General features: G+C 46.7%; 1 protein-coding gene and 1 long non-coding RNA gene across 4 annotated transcripts in view; one reads left to right on the top strand and one right to left on the bottom strand.

Annotated features, from left to right (window-relative positions):
- Positions 1-25,729, top strand: part of LOC139825661 (uncharacterized) — a 63,546-nt gene that overhangs the window by 33,164 nt on the left and 4,653 nt on the right. Inside the window, exon 3 of the long non-coding RNA XR_011735876.1 lies at positions 25,585-25,666. This is a non-coding gene — a long non-coding RNA (uncharacterized lncRNA). The remainder of the gene's footprint in view (positions 1-25,584; positions 25,667-25,729) is intronic.
- Positions 15,115-25,729, bottom strand: part of UNC5D (unc-5 netrin receptor D) — a 207,374-nt gene continuing 196,759 nt past the window's right edge. For 2 of the 3 annotated variants that reach the window (XM_071799429.1, XM_065856725.2), the window contains 4 exons: positions 25,055-25,204; positions 23,740-23,925; positions 22,008-22,186; positions 15,115-20,804 (listed from right to left, as the gene is read on the bottom strand). In XM_071799429.1, the coding sequence (XP_071655530.1) occupies positions 20,600-20,804; positions 22,008-22,186; positions 23,740-23,925; positions 25,055-25,204 (720 nt within the window). In that variant the 3' untranslated portion in view covers positions 15,115-20,599. The remainder of the gene's footprint in view (positions 20,805-22,007; positions 22,187-23,739; positions 23,926-25,054; positions 25,205-25,729) is intronic. The other variant, XM_065856726.2, reaches the window with a different exon arrangement.

The following is a 25,729-nucleotide window of genomic DNA, read 5'->3' as shown; positions in this document are numbered from 1 at the left end:
GCCTTTGCAATTAATGTCCACTGAAGACCTAATGAATGCTCAGTGAGAAGCAAGGAAATGTGTGAGTCTCAGTGTCCCTCTCGAACCACTGAGATCAGACTTTCCTTCTTTCTTTCCCTTTCACTGACAGTGTTGCTCGTCCTGTTTCTCACTCTGAAGGGCAATCGTTGGTCTGTTGGACTGAGGAAGAACTCCCTGTGCATGTTGTTTGTGGTCTGATACGTGTATTCCAGTGCACTAACAGCTGAGAGCTTTCTTGAGAACTTGCTTATACCTCCTTTATTTGAAGTACTTGGAACCAGTCAACATGAGAGACAAGATGGACAGTAAACAAGGTATAGCAAGGAGTTGGTCTGTATTGTGGTTACTATGATGAATCTGTGCAGACTGAGATAGAGGAGCCCTAGAGGTGAAGGATGTTATAACTGGGCGCCCCATAGAACACTTTAATGTGGTATTTTAAGCAAACCTGCATGGTCAATAGAATTGCCTCTGTCAACTGTTTGCAAAATCAAAGGAGCAAAGGCAGAATTGCTACTGAAAGGTTGAGCTTTGTGCAGTCAGTGCTGAAATCATGTTCAAACACTTCCAGTTTCTCTCTCTGTTCCTGGAAGTTTGTTCATCAGAGTCATTATCAAAGCACCGAGCATGAATAAGATCCTTAGTAAAATGCTTTCAGAATGGATTGTAACAAATAGTTCAGCATCACCCAGTCCGATGCTCGTTTGCAGGCTGTCCCGGCGAGGATGGGACGGGAGGTGGCGGCTGCAGGTGCTGGTGTGTGAGCAGGAATCCCTGCAGGGTTGGGTTGGCCTCATCCAACTGCACACAGAGCTTGTGCAGGGTGTGCGGTGCCAGGACCAGACCTACAGCAACAGCTCAATGGAAACCATCCCAGTCTGCAGCCGGGGCCAGTCATGAGCCGTCAGCGTCCAGCACTTTGTGTGAAAGGTGGAAACACAATGCAGCCGCTTTCCATTGCTTTTCATGTCAGGGATCCATTGTCGTGCGTTGCCGTGAGCTGTGTGCAGAACCTGGGTGACATAATGATAGATCTCTCTCAAATACTGGGGCGTTTTGTGGTTTTATGATGTAGTAAAACCCTCTCTAGGCATGACAAGCACAGACTGACAAGGGGCAGTTTTATCTCTATCTCATTAAAGGGTAAGTGCCATATTGGACAAGCATAATATAAGAAGAAATAATCTCCAAGAAGAGAGGAGAGCTCCAGAAGCAGGAGGAGAATCAAAGGCAGATGGTAATGGCAGAGGAATAGATCCAGCCTGGTCAAATGTCTAATGGAGGGATGATTTTTGAGTGTTTTGTGTTTCTTTAAATCAGTTGTCACGTCGCCTCTTATGCTGGAATCTTTAGGTGTGACTTGGATTAAGTTATTAGGGCTGTCCCATTAGAAATTCCTGAATTACCGCTGCTGCCATGTATGTGGCAAGTTCATAGGGTGAGATTTGGCATGCCCGTCTCTGTGCATTTTCATATATTGTAGAAGTGCAGGTTTCACTTTCTAAGCACTATTCCATTTCTTCCTATTATTTAGTCATTTTATCATCATGTAGTCAAATGCACCGGGGATTTCTAAATGGTGTGTAAAACGAACATCTGTCCATTGGCAAGATTGGCACATCTGGATCCATTAATTTTTCATTATTTCCTGGTGTTGGAGGTCAGATGTTCACAATGTGGTAATGTACAAGTTTCCAGTGGTGGATTTAATGTCTCTGAAGTGGATAATTCTACTTACAAATGTATTTAAGAAACAGCAACCACCAAACCGTAAGAGCTTGCAATAAAGGTTTAATTTTCTGATTTTTTCTTTTATTAACCAAGAACGCTGCAGAACTTATCCAAGTAGTGACCAATTTATGATTTATAACGGTTTGGCAACTGGATTCTTTTTAATTATTATCTCACCTGTTTCATAAATGGGCAGACCGGGGTTTGCTGCACCAGTCTCCTGGTTTAAGCTGGGGAATCGCTCGTTAACATTAAGGCTGGTTGGGAAGTAGCATAGCAAGGTATAGGTTCGGTATATGAAATACACAAAGGTAGCAGCCTGTAAGGTAGACTCTTCTCTTTTTGTGAACTATGCTGAACAGTTGTAACCTTTGTTTGGTAAGAACCGGTCAGTGCCCTGATCCCATAAATACTGGGGCTTTGTGGCGTTCTCTCAGGGTGGAATTATGCCCGTGCAGTAAGGAATGATCAATAAGCCTTGCAGTTACGCACCTCGCTTCTCCGTTCCAGTGCTTTGATTCAAGGAGCCTTGCAGCATCCCAGGAAGGAGCGCTCACCGCGGCAGTGTCCTTCATCCCCGCTGCACTGCAGGGCTGCTAAAGGCTGAGAAAACGTCACCCAGAGGTCACCCCGCATCAGAGTGCTTCACTGAGATCCGTGTTGAATTCCAGTTGGGTACCCTGTTGAAAAAAAAGCAGTTTGTGTTAATTTTCTTGGCATTTGCTGCGTGTGGAGCAGTGTTGCCTGGGGCTGCCCTCGGTGGCTGGGCTGCGAACAGGGAGAGACTCTGCAAAGCTGAAAATCCTCCTAGATCGTTTATTCATTTCACTGCAAAGAATACAGGACAGGGAAGGAACAAAGATAGAAGGGACGCATCTGACTCTTTACAGGACAGTGGGCAGAGTTATACCTGAATTTAATGGAAGAGGGGGTAGGATCTCCAAAATACAGGGATAATCCTTTATGTGTTCACTTTTGGGTGCAACCTTCTTTAGCCTTTTATTTGGCTCAATCGACTGTGAATTTTCTTTTCCCAATGTAAGGCCAGAAGGAAAGGATTGCTCTAGGACTGATTTTGGGCGGGCTTTAGGTTTGGGCACTTCCTCCCCAAATCAGGAATGCTTGATTTGGCATCTAAAGCCAGGTCTTACTTAGTTTGCTACGGTAGGTACTGGTGACATGCTGCATTATTTCGGCTCTTACTTGTCAAAATGCAAGCTGGTATTTCCAGCTCAGGCACAGCTGCTTTGGGTAGCAGCAAAGTATGATTATCCGCAAGTCCACTGTCAGTCCAACTCCATCCTGAAACCAGAGCTGAAGTACTTTGCCATTTAGAGGCAGCGTTTCTGGGGGAGGGTTTTTGCCACATAATGCTGAGAGCTGGAGGTTGGCACACAGATTGAGCTCCCTACAGCTGTTGATCTAGCACTTGACATTTAATGACAAGCTTGGCCCTGTGTCAGATAAATGAATTTATTATGTCTTCTTGGCACCTTCTCACTCGGCTCTTCTCCGTTTCTCCTTCGTGCCAACCTCTGCCAGATGTCAGCCTGACGCAGCGGTGACAGCCCCTGCTGGTGAGCCTTGAGGTGATAGATGTTCCCGAGAGCAGAAATGGTGCTTTCCTGTACTTGTGTATAAACAGGAGTGCTGTTCTTGTTCTGGGTCCCAGAGATTGGTCTTTGGCATTTGGAATAGTTAGAATTAGCTGTTCTGTCTGCCCCAAACCTCAGTCCCGCTCTTGGTTGCACATCTAATGTAATGTGTATTCTTAGGGTATTTCTTTGGAGCTCTAAGGGGCAGAATTTAGGAAATGAGAGAGAAGTGCGTTGGCATTAAGCTTTTGATCTCTGCAAAGGCATGGGAGCAACAGCCATTCGGAAAAACGAGGAGGCTGTGCATTGCCGACCGTGTTCAGGTTTCAGTTTGTGAACAGCAGGAGGAGGTTTGCTTATCACAAATGTTCAGTTCACACCAGCCTTGCGTGGTTTCTGCTGGGAAATCTAGGAGGTGAACCGCGCCAGTGTTTCCACAGCGTAGCAACGTGACGAGACTAAATGGCAGAACACTTGCACTGCTGAATATTTAAATGGGTGTCAACTACTTGTTACTTTGGGAAAAGAAAAAAAAGCCCTCAACGTGTTTTATGTTGCTTTTCCTCATGCCTGTGAAACAAGCTAATCAGTGGGCAGCACACAGGAACCCGGAGCAGAAACACACTTTGGTCGGGGGCTCTTTGTAGGATTATCTTCTCTGTTAGAAAATCTCCCGCAGTGCTGATGTGCATAACCAAGACATCTGCTCAACAGCCGCTGGTTGTCTTCATAGGTGGCTTGAGGGAACGCTGTCTGATTTGTTACGGCACCCACAATATGTTTTACAGTGCCACAGGTCCTTGCAAATACCGACCCAAAGTGTGCGTGGGTGTGCTCAAATGTAGTGGCAGTAATCTGCAGGCACCTGGAGGCAACAGTGCCAGGGGCGGCAGCGCCGTGGGCAGGGGCAGCAGCACCATGGGCAGGGGCAGCAGCGCCGTGGGCAGGGGCAGCAGTGCCGTGGGCAGGGACAGCAGCGCCGCCGTGGGCAGGGGCAGCAGCGCCGTGGGCAGGGGCAGCAGTGCCGTGGGCAGGGACAGCAGCTCACGCTGCAGCTGCCCGTGTCCCGGGGAGCGCGGGGATACTCCTGCTTCACTCCGCTTCAGCCGTTCTGCCATCTATGTGATTCCTTCCTCAGCTCCAGACACTTAATGACCACGCTGGGCATTTATCTTGGTGTTGTGCTCACTCTGTAGCATTGCAGCGCTTTCCTATGGGGGGAAATAACCCTGAATCTTCACCCACAGCAGGTTCGTTCCGTGTGTTCAGCTCTGAGCAGCAGTGGCACTTGGAGAGTGCTGACAGGCAAATGGGAGATGCTGGAGCATGAGAGCACTGACAAATTATGATTGAAAGAACATTTTTACCTCTTGGAGAGCTGAGGTTTCTACAAGCAGGGATGGGGCTTGATGTCTCAGGGTCTGAGTGGTGGGTCAGTCGCACAGAGCAACGCGTGAGTATATTCACCTAGAGATCAAAGTCAGCCAGCCGGGAGAAAGGTAATAATGTGTAACCTCTGCTGTCTACTGCAGGGTTCTTTCTATTAGCAGTCTTTTCTTGTCTTCCCTCTGTGATTTATCTACTGCGAGTCCTAGTCATTCAGCTCGAGTGTGATATTCCTTCTTGAAATTGCTCCAGGTCAGAGGAAAAAGATCTGCTCCTACATAGATACTGTTGTGAGGGTTATTTCCTTAGCTAAACTTGGCTTTCCTTGTTATAAAACCCTGTAGTTCCTTAAGAGGTTAAGCTCTAACAACAGAGATGATGTGCTACCCATCGGCTCACTGCAGTGAAGGGAGGGAGAGGATGGGACCGTGCGCAGCCCTTCAGGTACCAGAGCCTGCACATGCAAGAGAGACGTTGTCATGAGAATCCTCCAGTTTTTGTCATTTCAGTTAAAAATACCCAAAGCTCTGCCGCTTTTCCAGCTCCTCCCAAAGCAGACAGACCAGCGTGCAGTGTAGAAGGGCTGTTTTGTGTCTGGGGGGAGCACACAGGTAGGCAGCCGGCTTGGAATCACTGCAGTTTCAGGATCCTACTGCTGATTGTAGATTAAAGACTTTGTATGTAGTATACTACTGGATAAGATTGGTACTAATTATAGTAAATATGATGGTGCGAACACACTGACATTGTTAAAGTTAATGACCCAAGTCATTACCATTTAACAGACCTTCGGAAGTTCACTCACTTGAATTAATTGCAATGTAGGAAAATGCTGAGCGCATTGGTTCCAGAGGTCTTGCAGCAGAGTTGAACTGGACTGAAATGATGAAACAGCACCTGCTGAGAACCTGGAATTTGCCAAGGAGTTATCTGCTTTTCTTCTGTATCTTTTGTAGTTTCCAGCTACACTGTGTAATTAAGAGATAGTTCTATGTATTTAAGAAATACTCCTAAAATGATGAGAATTAAGATACTGTGTATTCTTTTGCCATAAACTTAGTTTCTGTATCCTCCTTGGATGTGGCGTACAAATTACAAATACACCACTAAATGCCCTTAGTGAAACTGCTGGTTGTGTTCACTGATACGAAATAAAAAAGAGAGATCAGATGATGATCATAAATATGTCCTAATAAATGAGAAGTATACCCGAAAGAAGACATTTAGGTAAATACATTGCTGAGGCTTGTCCTTGATGTATGTGCATATTCTCAGGATGATAGCAGAGCTTTTCTTGGAAAAGGAGAATTTTCTGGAGAACTAGAGCCAAGATGTTATCACGATGTTATTAATGTGGAGAACAGCGGCAGACCTTTGCTGTCGGAGTGCTTTTCATCAACTACATTATATGTTATTTATGTAGCATCACCTGTGTGCATAATGCAATGTAGAAGACAGAAGTCTGGGTCTGAGACGCCGCAGACTTGAGAGCCTCCCGTTGGCCTTTCTTTTTGCTCTTCCTTTTTTTCATTTTCTCTCTGCAGTAGATTTCCCTCTGGAAATAATTTCACCCACGTTCCCTTGGTCAAGTTGCAGCTGCTTGAAATGGTGCAGTAGACGAAGCACCGACCACAACAGCCCTTACAGTCGGGTCTCAGAGAGGATCTGCCTGCTCTGTTCCATCTCGAGCGTGGCTCCGGGGTCTGGCCCGGGCTGGGCTGCGGTGTGAGCGCGGGGGTCACCGCGGTGTCTGGGCAGCTCGGGGCAGCCGGGGACTCGGCCGCGTCTCCTGGTGCCCCACATCTCACCCGTTGCTGTTCAACCTCCCTGACTTAATTTAAAATGTGTTAAAGACCTTAGTTTGATTCTGATGTGAAAATTAACATATTTAAATGCTGTTGATTGCCTTTAATTTCTACAGTGATGTGTCGCTTTAAGGCAGCAGGGTGTCTCTTTCCCTTGAGGATGCTGTGTTCCAGTAGCCTGTAATATTAACAATTAATGCCCTGATTTCTAGGATGGGTTTACTCTAATTTTAATAAAAGGCCTCGAAGGAAGGGTCAGTGAACTGTAAGAAATCAATCTTTCATAAGCAGTCTTTGGTTCTCATTGAAATATTTATGAATGATAAAACTATCTTGACAAGGCAAAGTTCAGCACAGAGGCCGCGTGTGACAACATGACAAGGTTTCATAACAGACAATGTGGGTAATTAAAGCAGGAGCGTAGAATGAAGCCGAAGATGTGCCTGTTCCATTCCATGGGTCTCAGGAGCAGCGATGAGGTGACTGGCTGTTCAGGGCTGTTCTCCAGTCAGGTCTAATGGAGGCTGCCCAGAGAACAGAACCGGGAGCAGGTGCATAGGAACCATTTAAACTTTTCTCTTTTATTTCTTAACTTGATGGGTGAGCAGAAAAGTTCTGAATAAATGCGTTTAACCTAATGTAAGCTTTGCATGAAGGGAGGGATGTATAGTTATTGTTTTTTTTGTCTTTTTTATGCAATTGAGTGAAACAGTGTTATGATTATACGTCACTGTTCAGTGTTTCCATATGACTATCTCTGTTCTAAGGAGGGACGTCAGCCGTGTACCTCAGGTTTCTGTCAGGCTGCACAGTGTTTGCAGCTCTTTGCATTGGTACAAAACCTCCAAAGGGTTTGAAGCTTTGGCCTTGTGGTTGCTCGATGAGAGATGAAGGCACGGTGAGCAGTGTTGGTCAGCAGGGAGGAGTGCACACCTTCAATGGACGACCTTACCGTTTATTGCTTCCTTCCACAAAGGCTGTTGAAATCAGTGCATAAAGGAGGGAAGCAGCTAGCTAAATTGCATTATAAACCACAATCTGCATCATAACAGGAATACATTAATTTAGAGTAAAATTAGCAACCTTCTGCTAACAGAATAATGAATACTTGTAAAGGTTTATCATATTAAAAAAAGAATAAAGAAAGGAGAAGCACTAATTGTGTTTGCTGATTCACAACCGCACCACTATTGTAAGAAAAAATAAATGTGAACAAAGCCATAATCTGCTTTGTATTCTTGGAAACGAACACAAATGCTGGTTATCCATTGCCAGTATTTCAGCAGATCCCATCTTAATTACAGTGAGAGACACAGAGAATAAAAGAGTCATTTCAGATCAGACAAAACTATTGCTTCCCTAGGCTTCTTAACATCAGTTTTCTGGGGCTTGTTTCGTTCTTCTCTGTCCTCCTCACCTTGGTGTGTGGACGAATGCACAGCGCAGGATGTCGGTGCTCAGCAGAGCCGCCCATCTCACCCACATCACGGGCTTAGCATGGAGCACGGAGCTCCCTCCAGATCTGAGCGTTATTGCAGTCTGACGTTACTGGTTACTTTATTTTTAAATGGTAGTACATAGCTGTAATGCGGTTTATCTGTAAAGTATTTCTCAGTGTTTTAAAAAAGACAGGTGGTTCCATTTTCTGTGAAGTTCTAGTGAGCCTGCATCTCCAAACGTCTGTCTGGCAGTCTGTCCTTACTGTAACATCTGGTGCAATGACCTGAGGAGAAACCAATTACTACCGTCTTGGCAAAAATGACAATGTTTTCCTTGTCTTTTGATGATAGCAAAATGGTAATCGAGGGTGAATTAGGGATCCCAATCCCCGTTCAGGCAGTTGCAGACGGTGTCCTGTGGCAGTGCCAGAACAAGCTGCTGGTAGTCGCGTCCGTTTTCCGAGCTGTGCGTCTGTCTGACACACGTGCCATTGCCGTGCCCAGGGGCACAGAACCAGCCAGCGTCTCTCAGCACTAACAGGAGCGAACCGTCGCAGAACGTTCCTGACGCACCGTTTTCCGACTGAGAAGTGACTCGGTTGGGTTGGGTTGTTGTGCCTTTGGTTCTGCCCGTCCGAAGGAGCCGTGTTCCTCGCCGATGCAGTTTCCAGGGTGTATTGCTCCTCATTTGTGTGCTCATCTTACTTGTGATTGATTTCAGTCACCGGGCCAGAAATGCCCTTCCAAATTGTCAATGCTTGAGGGCACCGCTCAGGGAAATACAGACACAAATCATCCCCCAAAATAAAAAGGTCAACTAGTATTGAATTAGTTCATTTGCAGAACTCTGTGGAATTAGCAATGTACTCTTAAATTGCTTCTTGATTGAGGACTTTTGCCTCATTAATCCTAAAGAACCTGTGGACACCATGAGAGTCTAATGGCATAAGGAGCGTGACGCGCTGCGTGCTGCAGAGGAGCAGGCTGCGCGTGCTGCTGACCGCTTCTCGTGGGAATGTGCCCCAGCTTTCGCCTTCACAAAGGCTCCGGTTGATGAGTTACCTCCAGGTACCAGAGCCCGGGTTCCTGCCAGTGTAACCCAGTCCGTGCGGGTGTCTGCATACTGGATCACTCCAGCTCTCACACGGGTCAAAGGACTCTAGGGAAAGCCATGGATTTTTGCGTGTGTTGGCCAGTTTAGAATTGCTGCCAGCTTCATGCAATATTATTTGGTTTTTCCATCTTCTTTATTAATGTATTCCTCCTCTCTCCTCCCCTTACCTTCCTCATACCTTTCAAAGAGGAGAGGTCTGTCCTGGGTGTCTGGATATCCCCAGTTCAGCCAAACGCGCAGCACATGAACCGTGTGATATTACTGCTCCGATCGTGGTGTTCCCCCACCCGTCTTTGCAGATGCTGTTTGTGCCTCCGACCCAGAGCTGCGTGTGTAAATTAGACTGTAAACTCCTCAGCTCTGGGAGCAGGGCTGGGTTTTAAACTGCTCTGTAAAATACCTCCGAAAATTTCTGGTGCCATTATGAGTAATAATGAGGAAAATGAGGCAATTTCCCTTGTTAGTCGTGCCAGTCCTGGAAGGATGGAGGGAGGTGCTGGGCTCCCGTTGCCGCGGTGGCAGGACCGGTGGCCGGGCAGCTCGTTGCCTTTGTTTCCCCATCCCATGTCTGTGCCATCGGCCCAGCGAGTGCGTTGCTCCTCTGCACGTCCTCGCAGGTAACACCCCTACCCTCTTTTTTATTAATGTCAAAAGACATTTTCAGCCTGCAGGGGACAGGCAGCATTACCGTCTGGTCTCATGTTGCGTTATTAATTTAACCCAAAATTTCAATTTCAGATAGCCCGAGGTTAGTCTGCCGCGTTGGCAGCCCCTCATCATTCCAGCAGTGTCCCTAGTAATAACCTTTGCCTGCCTCATTACCTTTGTGCATGCATAACAGCACCGCGGCTGCGGGATCCAGTAAGCAGGGATCACAATGGTGCATGGTTGTCTGGGATATTTGAGAACGGTTCCTTCACCTGGTCAGGAAGATGACAGTCTGTCCAACACGTAACTTATTCCTCGAGGAATGTGGGGGAAAAATGCACTTTTCAAAGACCAAGATCCGTTTTTTCTGTACATCTGTAATCTCTAAGCTGTACTTCAGGGTTTTAATGAGGCTGCTATTTGCAAAGATCTTTCTCCAAGTGTATTAGATGGCAGAGAATATTAAAAAGAAAAAGTAATTAGTGAAGGACAAAATGAAGGAAAAAAATCACAGCACCTTTTCCTAATTCAAATTTTAATTGCATTTGTATGCAGCAAAACCGTTAAATTCTTTTTACCCATAAATGTTCAGTACAGAGGTTTCACCACTCTATTACAGCCCCATAAATTAGATTGATCATAACACATCCGTTAAAGAACAACTGTTGCTTCCTCGAAAGTCTGTAAATCAACCCTCAGCTTAATGTACTTTTTCTTCCTCTGAATTTTAATAGTATTGGTGTTTTCATAAATCAGACCCTCTGTTGCTTGTTTCCTGCTTAGTCCCAGCTCCCCGAATCTGACACTTTAGTAGATGTCTGTGATAAGCTGAAGGTTGTGATAATGAATAGCAAATAATTGCAGGCAAGCTTCTGAGAAGCAAACCCAAATGTTTCCAGGTAATGAGAGGGAAGGTATAGCTGTATATACATGAAATGGGGAGAAGAAATGTACTTTGAAGAGTGTTCATCACCCACAAATGGTATGACATTTCTCAAGAGACCTCAGCTTCTAATTAGCACCTTTAAAAAGTGTGTGTCCCAGCAGTCCCGTTGCTCACTGGAGTGCTGATAATCGGTCAGATATTTTTCGGTTGCGTGTGTCTCTGGGGAAGGCTCGGATGCGTTGGGAGGGGATGCACCGCGTACCTCCAGGGCCAGGGAGAGCTGGATTTTCACACGGGGGCAAGGAGTGTGGGTTAAGGTGTGTTTGTGTCTGCCCAGGTGTGCGCTGTGGCGGGAGTGGGATCTGTAGAGAAAAAGCAGAGGAAATGTGAGGACAAGCTACTATTTTATCTGTTTTATTATTTTTATTTCACTGTAGCGTTGATTTAGGCATCTGCATTGGAAACTTGCCATAACCCGACAATCAATAGTCAGACCTCAGCACTTTAAAGCAGATGCACATCACGTTCTGTAGAAATACTAGGTTTCACCACCTTCAGAACTAAACTCCTTGCAAATACTGAGCTTTCGTACTACTTTAGAGTAAGATTCTAGTTCTTGAAATGCCATAGGCAGCCTGGTGGCAGAGGGAATACTGGTTTTGGCCCTGGGGCGGTGCTGTTGAGGTGGGACTGGTACGGTGCCCCTGATGTGATGCTGGTGAGGTGGCCCTGACATGGTGCTGGTGAGGTGGCCCTGATGCAGTGCTGGTGAGGTGGCACCAGTGCGGTGCTGGTGAGGTGGCCCTGGTGCGGTGCTGGTGAGGTGGCCCTGGTGCGGTGCTGGTGAGGTGGCCCTGGTGCGGTGCTGGTGAGGTGGCCCCGGTGCGGTGCTGGTGAGGTGCCCCCAGCCCCGCTGCTTCCCCGGTGCGCTGTGGAGTCTGCAGGCATCCAATGGGGCGTTGCTGCTCAGTTGCTGTAATTTATTGTCCCACTGAATCCACACTTTCTGAATGTTAATGGAAAAAATACCTATCACACCAGCGCATGCCATTCTGTTTTATGACCTTATTAAATCCTACGCTTTGTTCTCATGCAGTGACAATGAGTGGAGTACAGGACAGATCTCCTGTGCGTCAGCCATGGTGTGTCCACCTCTGTCACCCGCGCAGCCGGAGCCAGTCACACAAACGAGTCACACCAAACTCCTGGCAGGTTACAGAACCAGAGAAGGGCCATTAACAAATACAAAGAAATAAGCAGAAGGGAGAAGGCGGGTGACGAATGGGGAAGTAAATCTGTAATCTGTCACTTTATAATAAAATAACCTTCATGTTAAGATTTAATGAGCTGGTTATCCCACTAATGAGGGAGGAAACTGCTGTCATCGTGCACGTCCCAGGGCCTGTGTGTCCCTTGTGGCACAGACGCGGTGCTTCCCAAGGCAGGGCTGCGGGGCTGTTCACGCCAGCTCCGTGCTGGCGCGGTGCGAGCGCTGGGTCTGCAGCACTAAAGGGCTTCAGTGAATGACAAGGTTTTATTCTGATGTGCTCCCAGAAATCCCGTGTTACCTTTTTCCATTCTGAGAATTTCTGAGCTCTTGCATTGATTTCAGCACTTCCTCTTCAGCCGCCCTTCTCATTAATTCTGCAGACAAATGATCCTGGTAGCAGACATGGTGAAGAACTAAAGCCCAGCCAAGTGGACTTTGCTACCAGATGACTCAACACACTTTTAGCATTCCTGATATAAGGAATAGAACTTTTTAAAGGGTCTGCTTTAAAACTTTAGTTTGAACTCTGGGTTCATCAGAAGGCATTTTTTTAAGAGCTACTGATTTATTTCTATGTAGGATACCCATGTGTTTTACCTATTATGATCCATAACTCTAGAGGCTGTTGCATGTGGTCCTGTCTTGCAGCACAATCACAAAACGCTGTCTCAGCCACGTTGTTGTTTCAGCCACTGTAGCCCTCGAAGAAAAACAGCACATTTTTCCGGTGTGCCTGGCACAGCAGTGTCGGTAAATAATGATTTAGTAATTGTGTTACAGTTCTGTTCCAGCCCAGGGCGCTAGCCACTGTATAAGAAGGATCCTCCATGCTCTGAAGAGTTAAAATGCTAAGAGATAATGCATCTTTTTTAGTCTTTTGGAGGGTAGGGGAGCTGGAAGTGTTGCTGTACTCAGTTCAGAGGGCAACGTGAGCAGCCCAGGTGGGGTAACCGCCTTACACACAGCACAGCGCAGAACTGCAGCCGCCCTCCCCAGTCCCGCTGAGCCGGGTGCGGGTTCTCTTTCCTGCAGTAGGTTTGGCTGCATTGAGGAGGGTGATTCTGCTCTTCTAGGCTGGCAGTGCGTTACCGTTCCCAGGGAGGTATTGTGCTCGGTACAGACATCCCGGAGCAGTTTTGCTGCGAAGCGAGCAGCAGAGCGGCGGTTCAAAGGCGGATGTGCCGCCGGCTTGGCCGCGGTCCCCGCGCTCCGAGCCGCACGCGGAACACGCGCCTTTGAAGGCGCACAGGAGTCGCTGTTTTCTGTAGATGATCAGTCGCGTGTTTTGAAATCAAGGATAGGAGTCAAACAGCTCCTCGTAGCAGAGTTCGTGCTTCCCACGTTGTACTTTTTCCTTGGAGAGGGCAGAGTATCTTGATCAAACGCCAGCCAACACGCTGAATGTTTTCAGCACGGCTTTTGAAGTCAGAGCAGGACTTGCGGTTGTGATAGTGGGGGCTGCGTCTTTCATAAAGCGAGTCTGATTTTCTAACGCTTGAGAGAGGTTCTCCCATACTGGAAAAAAACCCGAAATCAAGTTACTTCAGAGCAGATAGTTTTGATGCCACATGAAGTGCGATGTTGGAATAGAATGCAAAGTAGCACAAAGCTCCTCAGCAGAGGACAGATTGGGATTTACTGAGTTTGGTTTAAATGAGCCTGTGGTGTTTGTAACCAGGAGCGGTTCTGTGCAGCGTTGCCTCCTGTCGCAGCAGAAGGGAGCGAGGATTCGAGGAAGCAACCAAATGGCCTTAAAACAAAACCAAACCTAAACACATGCAGGGAGAGAATCCATTTCTCTCCTTATTTTTTCACTATGTACCAACCAAAGCCATCCCTCCTACTACATGTTCTGTATCTATCTTTAGGTGGGTATTATTTGTCAGTCTCATCCGTTCAGTAGTTTCAGAACACGTAAAGCCTTGTGTGGACAGGGGCTGTATAGATTCTTTCTTCTTCTTGGTCTTCCTCATGTGAGCTTGGGAGCTCCGTGGTTCGGATCAGATGTGCCCGAAGCCGCTGTTGCAGCGTGCCAAGTGCTCATTAAATCACAGTGCAGCAAACTTCCTGCGATAACGTGCGTTATTTCTCTGCAAACATAATTAATCATGAATAATTTTACAATGAATGTCAAAGGCAGTTAACATGATAGTCCTATTTATTATAAAGGGTGACTATTACATTATATGGTGTATGATATCTTGGATGATAACAACCTAAATGCATGTAATAAAATGTTTGAAGGCTATCTTGATTTATAGCAGCTTGTCCTGGCGTCCCCTGCTACACATGTATTAATAATACATTTAATAGCATCTCATGGTGAATGCCGTATCCAGACTTTTGCTGTGTCAAGGTAACATGTTTGTAGTTGATGTTTGTATGTGCTAATGCGACACGGTGGTGACTGGAGTGCAAGTCAAATCCATCCAGGAAAGGGCTGGGTACCCTGTCCTGCACGGAGCTGGAGGTTTTGTCTCTCCCTTCGTATGCAAAGGTGCGACCTGGCTGGGGTGGCGATGGTGAGGGATTCAGGTGGATCACTGCTCCTGAGACGGGGAATTCGAATTATTCGAACCAGAATATTTCATTCTCTTAAGTGGGATCTAAGATTATGAGCTCATCTGCACAGGGAGGATTAATGGAGACACTGAGTTTGTATCTGGTGCATCTCAGTAAAGGGTTTTACCCATCACGAGATTCCATTTACATGGTAAACGAACAGAACTTGTAGCTGTGTTTCAGTGATGCAGGATTGGAGGTACAAGCACTTGTTGGACGTAGCAGAGGAGCTGTGTCTGCATTTTAGAGGAAATCGTCAGTGTGTGGACGCACAGAGAGGAGATTTACCTCTTCCATTTTGCAAAAAGCAGAATAATCATGTTGCTTTTGCAGTGCAAAGGACAACTATGTCCTGGTCCTGGAGTAGGGTTTGTACATATGATCATACAAGTATGTCAGGCACTTCACTGAAATACCTCAGGTCACATTTTCCGTAGCGTGGCACTGCCGTTGTGTGGGTGTTCTGGAAGCAGGAGGGTGCTCCCGTCAGCTCTGGTCCTGTTGCTGTGGATGTGGCAGGGGTTCTGGACAAAGGTGTCCAGCGCACTTTGCCAACATCCACTCCTGTCCGGGGCTCACTATAAAACCACAATGTCCTGTTTTATCACAGAAATTAATGTGCCACTCATACAGTAATCTAAGATGTCAGTAAAAGACTTTTTATTCATAAATAACTGATATGCAGTAATTTACTTCTGTACATTTATCTTCAAAAGGCTATAGCCATACAATTTTTGCAAACTCTACATAAAACATCCAAACTGTCCATTATTACATTTCGGTACAATATAACACAGCTGTTTGGCATTACCAAATATATATATGTATATATTTATATATGTACACGTGCTGAAAAAGAAGCCAGTGCAGCCTTTTCCAAGGAGTCTTTCCCAAGTATTTTACTGTACAACATTCAGAATTTACATTGATAGAACAAGGCACAGAAAGTGTGGTATGAAGCCAAGGCCGTGCTGTTTATTGGGTGTTCTTCTGACTCTTCCTACTCCTTCAGCTTCATACTAAAGAGAGGATTCAAACCTCTGCTCTCCTTCAGTTCCCAGCACACTGAAACCGTGGGGAGAAGCAGGTGGAGGGAAGGATGCTCAGTCAGACGAGCAAGAACCTACAGTTTTAGAAGCTATTAATTGTGAAAATAAAGGAGCAGAACAGAAAACAGGTCTCTCTAGAGGAACATTAGTCGTTTCTCTTAAAAATATATATATATTTATTTTGTGTTTGGTTAGGTTGACGCTCCCCCTCCCCTTTTCACCAAAGGGCTGGTCAGAGGTTTTCAAGCTGAAGATGCAGTGGCTGTTTGTCAGTGCAGGTCTCACTGGAGCGACCAGCATCGCGTTTTGCTGCGTCTGAGCTGCCCAAAGGTGCACGTGGAGCAGCAGTCACGGCGCACGGGGGCTGGGGAGGGGCGCGAGGAGGCAGCTGATGGCCCGGCTCACAAATCATACGGCGTCAGTTTGCTGTTCCCAAATATACACCAGATGTGTGTGCCACATCCCCAGGGGGACATATATATATATGGTCCACATGTGTGTGTGCACTGCTTACTGATGCGTCAGGGAACTTTGTGAGGTTTGGTAATGGTATCTGGGGTTTAGAATGCAAAAGTCTACAGCTTCATGTAAAAATATCCCTGCCTCCCCCTCCAACTTCAGTGCGCGAATGGGGAAAACTGAGGAATTGCTTGAAAAGATAGCACGGTAAGGTTTATATTCCAAATTTCAGTATGGGAAACACCGGGTCTTACATTTTGCAAATTGCAAAACCAAAGCTTTGGTCAGCTCGAAGTGAGGATTTGTTAGGAAACATTCTTGTTTTCTGTAGCAAGTACACTCGCTGTTAGATCCATGTCTTCCCTCTCCTACTTGGAGCAGGCTTGGCGCAGAGCACCCTTCATTTTGTGCTACACATTTCCTTCTGGGATTAGACAATGAATTTATATACAGAGAGCAGGTAACACGGGGGTTTGACATCGTCTCAAATTCCAACCACGGTTATCACACCAGGGCAGACAAAACCACGGCTCTACGGTGAGTGTCTAATCTGGGCAGGTTACAGCACACACATCACACGCTGGGATGGGTCTAATCTCCCATCCCTTAGCTAAGTTCTCACAAGTGACTTCAGCTCTAGTACCTGTGACAGCGAGGCAGAGGCCACCCCGGAATCTGCCCGGGTTCCCTTGTAAAGCACAAACCAGTTATTCAAAACAACTGAACAGCTTAGTTAAAAGCAGCTTTTGCAATAGCTTGAAAGTTACAATACACCCCCCTACCCACCCGAGCCCCAGACAAGAAACACTAGCAGCATCTGTACTATTCACCTCTAATACAAAAAGTAGAGTGGCAAGTTCCTAGACATTGAGTTTGGTTTCGGACAGAACAGTGAACGTGGAGACTGACGGACTTTTCTTTGCTGTGGCAATGAGCAGAACATCAGTTCTGTTTTCTGCATTGCGGATGCTGTTACTATCAAATGATTCTCTAAGTGATTCCTTAGTCTTAGAGTGATTGATTTATTCTTGTCGATGGATTTTTGCTACCGTTTATGCTGGTATTGGCAATGAGAGAAAAGAGCAGCTAGACTGTGTGGTACCAGAAAGTGATTCATGGTCTTTACCAGCATACTGAGGTTTATTTGTGTCTATAGGTATTGTGTGGTATATATCTGGTATTTTAAGTTACCGCATTTGCTCAGGAATGCTTGATGTTTTAAGTAATTTTAACTAGACAGTCCTGTATCCAGAAAGGATATATGTGCTATTTTACGTGCTGCTGCCGAAAACCCGCCGACCTCTTCTGAAGCAGGAATAGTGTCAAGGGAGCAACTTCATCAGCCTTGTACCACACACGATCAGCCCCTAGAAAACACCCTTCGGCACGTTTAATGTTCAAAAATCTATGTTTAAATCTATACTTAAATCTATGTTTTATAGGCAGAAATAGACTGGAAAAAATATTCAAATAATGAGTATTATTTCAAAGAGTTCCTGACGTGTTCTGGCTGGGCTGTATGCATAAGGTGTACTTTTTGTAGTGGAATTGATCGGTTACGGGATGGTTGAGACCTGCCATGTAGCACTGTCCTCCCAAAGAGCGGACGTTGAGTACCATGCTGATCCCGTGTGGTCCTACGACAAGAGCCGGTTGAGTGACCTGTGCTGGGAAGCTGCCCCCTGAACGTGCGAGCGAGCTGTGCACAGCCCCCCGGGCAGAAATGACACCAGAAATAGTGCCCTGCATGGTAAGAGAATTGTGTCAAGATCTTTTCATCTGTTGCAAAAAAACCTCAGTCCCGTTTTTGTGGGAGCGCATCTTGGGTTCGTGGGACTTGCGCTGGTAAATGAAGTTTGAACTGCAATCTACAGAGCAGGTTCCTTTCCTTGTGGCTTGAAGGGTTGGACTGGGAGGAGCAGGACGGCAAAAGCAGCGCGGTGAAGGCTGTGAATGGCTTTACGAGGCTGCTCTGGCGGAGCTGCCAAGTGCACCATTTCGGTGACAAAATGTGACTCATTTTTAAAATGCAACTATTAGTCTTAAATGACTCATAACACAGAAATATCTGGGCAAAGTGCTTAGGAAGATGAAAATACACCGGAGCAGATTCTCCGGTGATGTAAAATCAGAATGGCTGTTTCGCCGGCTCAGGCTCGGCAGCTGCATGGAATCCTGAGTGTATGGATGACATTACCTTTCTCTTTCTTTTACGTTCTAGTTTGTGATGAGATTTTAAAAATTAGTTTCCAAAAGTCATAATTTATAAAATAGCAGAGAGGAAAAAATTTTTAATTTTTGGCCTCTAATCCTGCTTCAGATGCTCCTTTACATCTGTATTATGGATCGAATCATACATATATGTATAGGGATTTCCAAAAACTCCTTTTAACATAGATGTTAAAAATGTGCCTTTGGAATGTTAAGATTGCTAATGATGCTCAGCGTATCTGTTTATATAGCATTTGCATACAAATTCTGAATTATTATTCTGAGAGAATACCGGATTGCAAAGCGAACTTCCAGCGGCTTGTGGGGAGCAGGACAAGGCAGCTGCTCTGCCGTGCACATCTGGCAGCAAACCCGCCACACTTGTCTTGGCTGCTTCAGACACTGGACTGCGCCGGTCTGGTGTCCGGGCTCTTTGGGATGTGCGTTGGACAAGGTCTCCGGAGCTGCTGGTTTGTGCCTCTTGCTCCCGGGCGGTCGGTGGCTGCTGGACACGGAGGCTTCTCCAGGCCGCCCGCCTCTGAGAGCCAACACGGGGCATTCCTGAGGGACCCCCATCAGGGCTGAGCTCTGCACGGCAGCTCTTCGGACACACGTGTGCACACAGCTGGTGTGCATGCGGAAAGCAAGAGGGAGGACAGGTGCGGCGCCTGGGACGCCGCGGACGTGTCAGAGCACGGCAGGGCGGCGCTGAGCTCTGCTGGGGGAGCTGAGCTGCGCTGGCGAGTCCAGCGGCGCTTGGGGAGGAGCTGCGAGCAGATGAACTGCTGGAGCGCGCTGGGGCTGGTTGCCCAGACAACGCCACTCGCTGAACTCGCCGCTTGTCTCTGGACGCCATTCCCTATTTCTTTTAAAATTCATGACATTTCATCCAATGCCGAACAGGTTTCTGAGGAGGAGGACTGGAAGTCACTAGGAATATAATTCAAACACAGCGAGAACCATGTGCTGCTGAAAACAGTGACAGCTTGCTGCCAAAGAAGCTGGTATTTTTGTCTCACTTTTAAATATGCTTGCAGCCATTATGGTTTCCCGTTGCAAACAGGAGCTCTCATATCAGACTGCATGAAATACTGAAGTGCAGAGGATGCTTGGGGAAGTCTCAGTCTGGGACTGTTCCAGCCCGCTGAGCTGGGGGGGCAAAGAAATTCGTATGTTGAGATCAGCGAGAACAAACAAAGCCTTACATCAGGAGCGCTCATCGTACTCCTCAGAACTGGAACCCTGGGTGAAGGTGCAGGTGGAGGTTATTACAGATTTGCACACTAAGTGCCGCCCTCTGGCCTGTGATGCTGTTCTGGGCCAAACCTGGTGGTGGACAAAACTGGGAACGCTTGGGTTTAATTTCTTCCATTTCCAGAAGGCTCCCGGAGGCTTCGCCGATAGCCTGGGGTGAGAAGTAATGAGCACCTTGGCTGAGTTTAAAGAATATGAGTAAAATAACGGTTCAGTGTGGCTCAGTCCCAGTTCCCCCGGGGCTCACAGTGACAGCTGTCTGGCTTTTTTGGTTCAGTCGAAGTAAGAAATTACTTTTGTATGAAATAGATAAAAAATTAGGAGAATTCTCTAGCTTGTTTTGGTTTTGGTGGTAAATGCACCATGTTTGCAACTAAACCCAGTATAACACCGCCAGCTTTATATCCTGGGAAATTTCCAAACTGTACCATGAAATCAAGCCAATTTTGGCAGTACCATGTGGGGTTTATTGTTTCAGCCTGGAACTAAAGCAAAATTCAGCTGTGTGGATTGGCTTCACCTTTACTTTTTTGCTCTGCAGCAAATGTACAGTCACTAAATGGGTTTTTCTTTTTTAAGGAATTGTTTGGAATACACACGATATCAATTAAATAGTTGAGATCTTGTGATTCCTCACACATGTGACGAGGATGAGGCCAGGTTGTCAGTCTTCCTGTAGCAGGTACAAAGTGACCATGTGGTGATAATTAAGGCCACTCTGTAGGCGTGGGACGTTAGAAATGCAGGACAAAGGGGCTCAAGGCCCAAGAAGACAAACCTTTAAACTAGGATTAACCTCTAGTGGCTCTAAATATCCAATATCTGATTTGCTGATTTTCTCTAGGCATTACATTAACATTATTGTTTCCTAAATACATTATGTTATAATATTTACCTTTTATGGCTCTGTGTCTCTCTCCTTCCTGCCCCAGGAATAACAGATGTGTAGTTTTGTTTTTGACATGAGAACATGTATTTTAAGTGAGAGAGGACAGGGAGAGGCTTGTGTTTTCCTTACGACTGAGCTGATTTTTAATGGGGCGCTTCTCCTCCCGCTGCATTGTGGAAATGGCCATTTCCATACACAGCGCACAGAAACTCCCAGTTCCTCCCTGCCAAGAGATTCAAGAGTCAGAGCTGGCCGTCAGTTCTTGAGCGGAGAGAAGGGACTAAAGTCCATTTTGTCTGCTGCTGCTGAAGTCAGGCTCCTCAGCCTCAGTTTCTGTTGCGTCTGAGAGTTTGGAGTGTGTCCTTCCTATCTCCTCCAGGGCGCAGGCAAGCGAGTCGAGGTCGCCGTCGTGCTGGTGTCGCGCCTCCCACAGGTCCAGGATGACGGCGGACGGGCTGCTCTGCGCGGCGAAGTAGGAGAGGTTCCTGAAAGGGGAGACAAGGGTGAGGAACAGGATGTACTGGAGCTCCTGGGAAGGTGCCCTCGGTGCGCCCAGTGGCTGGCAGGTCACACCTTGGCTGCAGCACAAGTGCCCGTGTGGCAGCAGCCTGGATTTTGGAATAGAGGGGGAGGTGCTGTAACGGCACGGCAGATATGTGGAAATCTATGAGGTCAGGTGTTTGTGCTCTACCATCTGGTTTTGTGTTATTTAAACTCAGCAACTTCCTTTTCCGACCTATGAATTCGACTTTGTAAAACCAGATCTTGCAGAGCCCCTACCAGGTGCCTCCAGCACAGAACCAGAAGTCAAGGGCAATCACAAGTGTGCTCTTCCTCTTGCTGCCCTGTCCCCCCATTGCTGAGACACAGAAACCTGCAGCTTCCTCTACGGGAGCGGAAACCGGGGGAGACTGAAGTGCCTGACAATAGGTGGTAAGCGCCGATAAGTAAAGCAGAATTTTCTGACTCTCCTACTGCAAGACTATAAATTACTTTTTCTTCTTTGTTTCAGATGTGGTTTATTGAGATTCCTATGCAAAACACCAAGTCAATGAAAAGTTGTTTCGCTTGATTTAAGTGTTCCTCTGCCCTCTTGGGAACGTATTTATGGCATTTGTGACAATGAGAAAATATTTCTGTGAGTCAACTGCCTCTACCAATTTAATTTAGCCAAGAGGAAAAAGCAAAATAAGTAGTAAATTAGTTTTTACAGCATCCTTCAGTTTTAATAATCATAATGCTATTACTCCTAACAGTAGAGCAGGACTTTCTTCTTTAAATACGCCTTCTCCATAATAAAAAAATCTGCAAAAAGGTCTAATTCATTTTGGAATGTAAAATATCTAGATAGGAGGCAACATGCAGCCTCTGCTCTCACGGCAGCGCCCAAATCCTGCAGCCCTGTGCTGGACCCAGAGCCGGTGGTGAGTGCAGCCGGACGGACCACGGACGCGGCCTCGCAAGCAGGGTTCGGCAGGACAGGGCACAGCCTGGAGGGGAAAGCGACTCCTGTTTGCAGCAGCTACTCCTACACAAGCGAATGGATGAAATACAATTTATCCTTACAAGTGTGTAATGACTGTGCACACATCTTTAAGACCAGCAAACAAACAGAAAACCCCCTAACAGTAGCAAATTACTCCCACTGCATATGTAACTGTTCACCTTTCAAACTTGCCCTCCGTTACCTGTTAATGCTGTTCTTTTGTGCCAACATCTGCCAGTCCTTGCCTTTGGTGTTGGGTGTGTCGAACGTGGCGCAGATTCGCTGTCTGATGGAGTAGGGGATTTTGAATGCTTTGGGGCCCATCTGTGCGGGGAAGTTGCTGTCGTCGTGTGCGAAGAACGGGATGGTTTCTCTTTCATTCTGCACGCAACAGGAAAGCAGTGGGGTTAGCTGGGGGACCTCGGTTTCTGTCCGCCGCGGGGCGCTCTCCCTAGCGCAGAAACACCCACGGGCTGTTTCGGGTGGGGAACAACGGATCAAACCTGAGCCTGAGCGTCCAGCTGTACTTCATAGAATTAACAGCACAAAATTAAAGAGCTAAGAGGTATAAAAACATTCAAATAGTGTCATTTTCCTTCTACAAGTCTCCTCTTTTCGTGTGTTACAGATGAAGCCCAACAGAGCAGTGATTTGTAGATGGAACACCATAAAAGCATATGGGTTTCTAAATCTTTAATTACTTCAGCCTAAAAGATGGACACATAAATCTCTCCTTTGTGATTTTTTAAAAAACACCTAAATCTCATAAGTACCTCAGTTCTTCCATATGAATCCAGGCCCTGTTGTAGATCTGGCCCATTTTGTTTCCTATGAAACTCTACCAGTCCTGGGTAACAGGGACACATTTCCATGCATTATTCGTTTCTGTGCAATGCAGCATAAATATTAAATAACAGTGATGCTATATTCTCTTCATATAACATTTATGACACATCCCAAAAGTCATCCATGCGAAGTAATAGCGGTGCTGGAGATATATCGCATGGTCTGACTGTTAAAATTAAATATGCAGAACAATAGTAGATTGTCTTACCCTGCACATGGGAGATAAGCTACTGGTACCTGTTACTGCGGGAATTGCCAAGCAAAGAGCAATTTGAGTATTGGGTTGTTATTGATGTATTTATTTTACAGTCAAATTATCCTCACTCTTGTATCAGTTTTTGAGGTAGGTGTGAGAAAGCCTTCCATGCCAGCACGTGCATCTGAAGAGGGAATTGCAACATGCTCTGGGGACTTGTGGACAGACAGGGCCCTTTAAAAACAAGAGGCAGGAGACAAGGAAGGCAGCAGCAGCAGCATTGTCTTGAGCTATATATGGAATGACAGAAGCTTTTTATAAATTAACAATAACCGGAAAAAAGCTTTGCTGTATTCTGAGGACGTTTTCATACAGAATGAGGTTTGTGGTTTTCTTATTTAGTCGCTGCATTCTCTGGATAGTGCATTTAGTATTAGGCTTGTATCTTTAATCCAAAAGTACTCATCTGGATTAATGAACAAAGATGCTCTATACAAAAAGCAGCTGAAGTTTTCATTGCTGAAGGACACGTCCCCAGGTTGTGTGACTGTGTGGTGGTTTCCCTGAGCAAAGCTACAGTCCCGGCAGGATGTCCCACGCGTAGGACACGCTGCGGTACGGGAACAGGCGGTGGCCTCAGCACCCCAGCAGTCCAGCTGTTTGCAGCCCTCTGTGCTCTGCAAACCATTCAGAACCTTTCTGCAGGAAAGCTATTACCACCAGCTCAGACTGGTTTTAGTGGTGTACAATCTCTGTGCTTTGATTTCTGCTGGAAATGCAATCTCTAAGGCTTTGTATACTTGCTACAGTTACGAACAGGGCATAAGAAATGCATAGAGGCAGAAAGGACGGGAAAGGGGAGGGATCGTGTCTCACGCTACACGGCACTCACCGGCCGGCGAGAACGGCTCACCTCCAGGACGGCCGTGCGGATGTGCAGGATCTGCTCGTGGCCCTGCAGCTGCCGCACGCAGACCTTGCAGGACAGCTGCGTGGTGGCCGGGCTGTAGCGCTCCAGGGAGAAGCCGCAGAGCAGCGGCTGCTGGCTGCTGCCCCACACGCGGGAGAACGGCACCTCCTGCGGGAAACAGCCTCATTCGCACCAACGGCCCCGCAGATTCACACTACCGGAGCCAGCACGTGGTGATGCCAGCGACGGATGCTACCGTGTTCCGTTTACCAAAAGCTTAGACTTCACTCAGCGACACAATGAGAGACTCTCATCTAAAATGCAACTTAAAGATGCTACTCCTCCTGGGCAGGGATCAGAACCCTGATCTGCGTCTCCTTGCCCTCACCTTGTGCTACAGAATCCCAGAAAGGAACAGCCCCTCAGGAACTGTCCTTCCTCTGTAGCTGATGCAGCACAGAGCATGACAATATTTCCCATATTTATGTACATCCGAATTTAAAAACACCCCCTGCCCGAGCGGTGACGTGCACCCACTTAACTCTTAGGATCAGTTCATATATGAAAACTCCCCTAAGAGCTTACAGCTCAGAAAACTTGCATTTCTTCAGTCGTGCCTATAATGATGCACCAATTTGCGTTTTTTGCCAAAATACTGAATGACAGACAACTGTTGATATGCTTCTGGGGAAAGTGAGACTATATAGTCTAATTAAGTTACATATTTTACAAGACCAGCCCGTTCTGTGTGCCAGCACATTATTTATAATTTCCAGTAGTCAATATGCTTAGAACTTCTTATTTTGTTTTGATTTCTCCTTTCCTGTCTTCAACAACCTCTTCAATGAATGCAGTACAGAAAAAACCATTTGCTCTTCCTCTGTTCTTAGGCTGTACGTGCTAGAATTTGAACTCAAGACATTTCAATGCTTACATTTAAATGTCATTTTCAGCCATATATTCATAATTTTATCAAAATTGGAATGACAAAGCTATCAAAACATCTTAATGAATGATAAATTTTAACACGATCAAAGGCCTTCCGTTGGAGGTAATCAAAATGAGGGGAAGTTCAAGCTTGCATCTTTGTAAAATGAAACATTTATAGCATTTTGTTACATATTAAATCCATATTCATCGAAATTATTATGCCAACGCATTTTTGTTGCGTACTCAAGAGATTAAACCCACACCTTTCAAAAATAAGAGGGACCATTGTCCTAACTCGGGCTGTGCCCAGGCCAGTGAGCGTTGACTTCTCTGAGTTCACGCGTACAGCCAGCGGAGCGACCGGTACCTGGCAGGCGGTGAAGGGTTTGATCCTCCACAGGAACGGGGGGATGTCGAGGACGGATATCTGCAGGCTGAAGGTGTTCCCTCTGAAGTGCAGAAGCTTGGGTTCCTCCAGCAGCTGTCCCCCCTGGAGCCGTTCGTCCGACACCACCTCCTGCAGCGGCAGAGGAGGGAAGAGTTTCTGCAGCATTGGGAAGGAACAGCCAGGGTAGCGTTCAGCACAGGGTGCAGCCGGGGAGGCTCCCGAGCTGGGCAGCCCAGGGGCACCGGCGGTTCGGTTGTACCGGGGTTACCGGGAGGCTCGGGCACCGGCAGCTCTGTTCTGTGCACCGAGCCAGAGTATTGGGCACGTGGAACTTTCTTAGTGGCCACCTCGGTATCGGCACCCACAGAACTCCAACTGGGAGAAGGAAACGTTAGGAGCGTTGCAACACAGCAGTGGCTGCCTTCACATTTTGGGGTTTCAAACCAGCCAGTTTTCCTTTTACTAGAAGTTCCTGATGATTGATTGTTACTATTTATTGCATCCCACAGGCTCGCTGTTGCGAAGGAGAAGTTTACCAGCAGTTCCTGACCCAGCACGAAGGGGGAAGCAAACCGAGTCAGCCCATTGCAGGTAAACCTATTGCGCTCCAGAGAGGAAAATGGAGACTGGTTAAACTCTGATGTCACTGTGCTT

The sequence above is a fragment of the Patagioenas fasciata genome, chromosome 26, assembly GCF_037038585.1.
Source record: "Patagioenas fasciata isolate bPatFas1 chromosome 26, bPatFas1.hap1, whole genome shotgun sequence".
Taxonomy (NCBI): domain Eukaryota; kingdom Metazoa; phylum Chordata; class Aves; order Columbiformes; family Columbidae; genus Patagioenas; species Patagioenas fasciata.
This window is presented reverse-complemented; position numbering and strand designations above follow the sequence as displayed.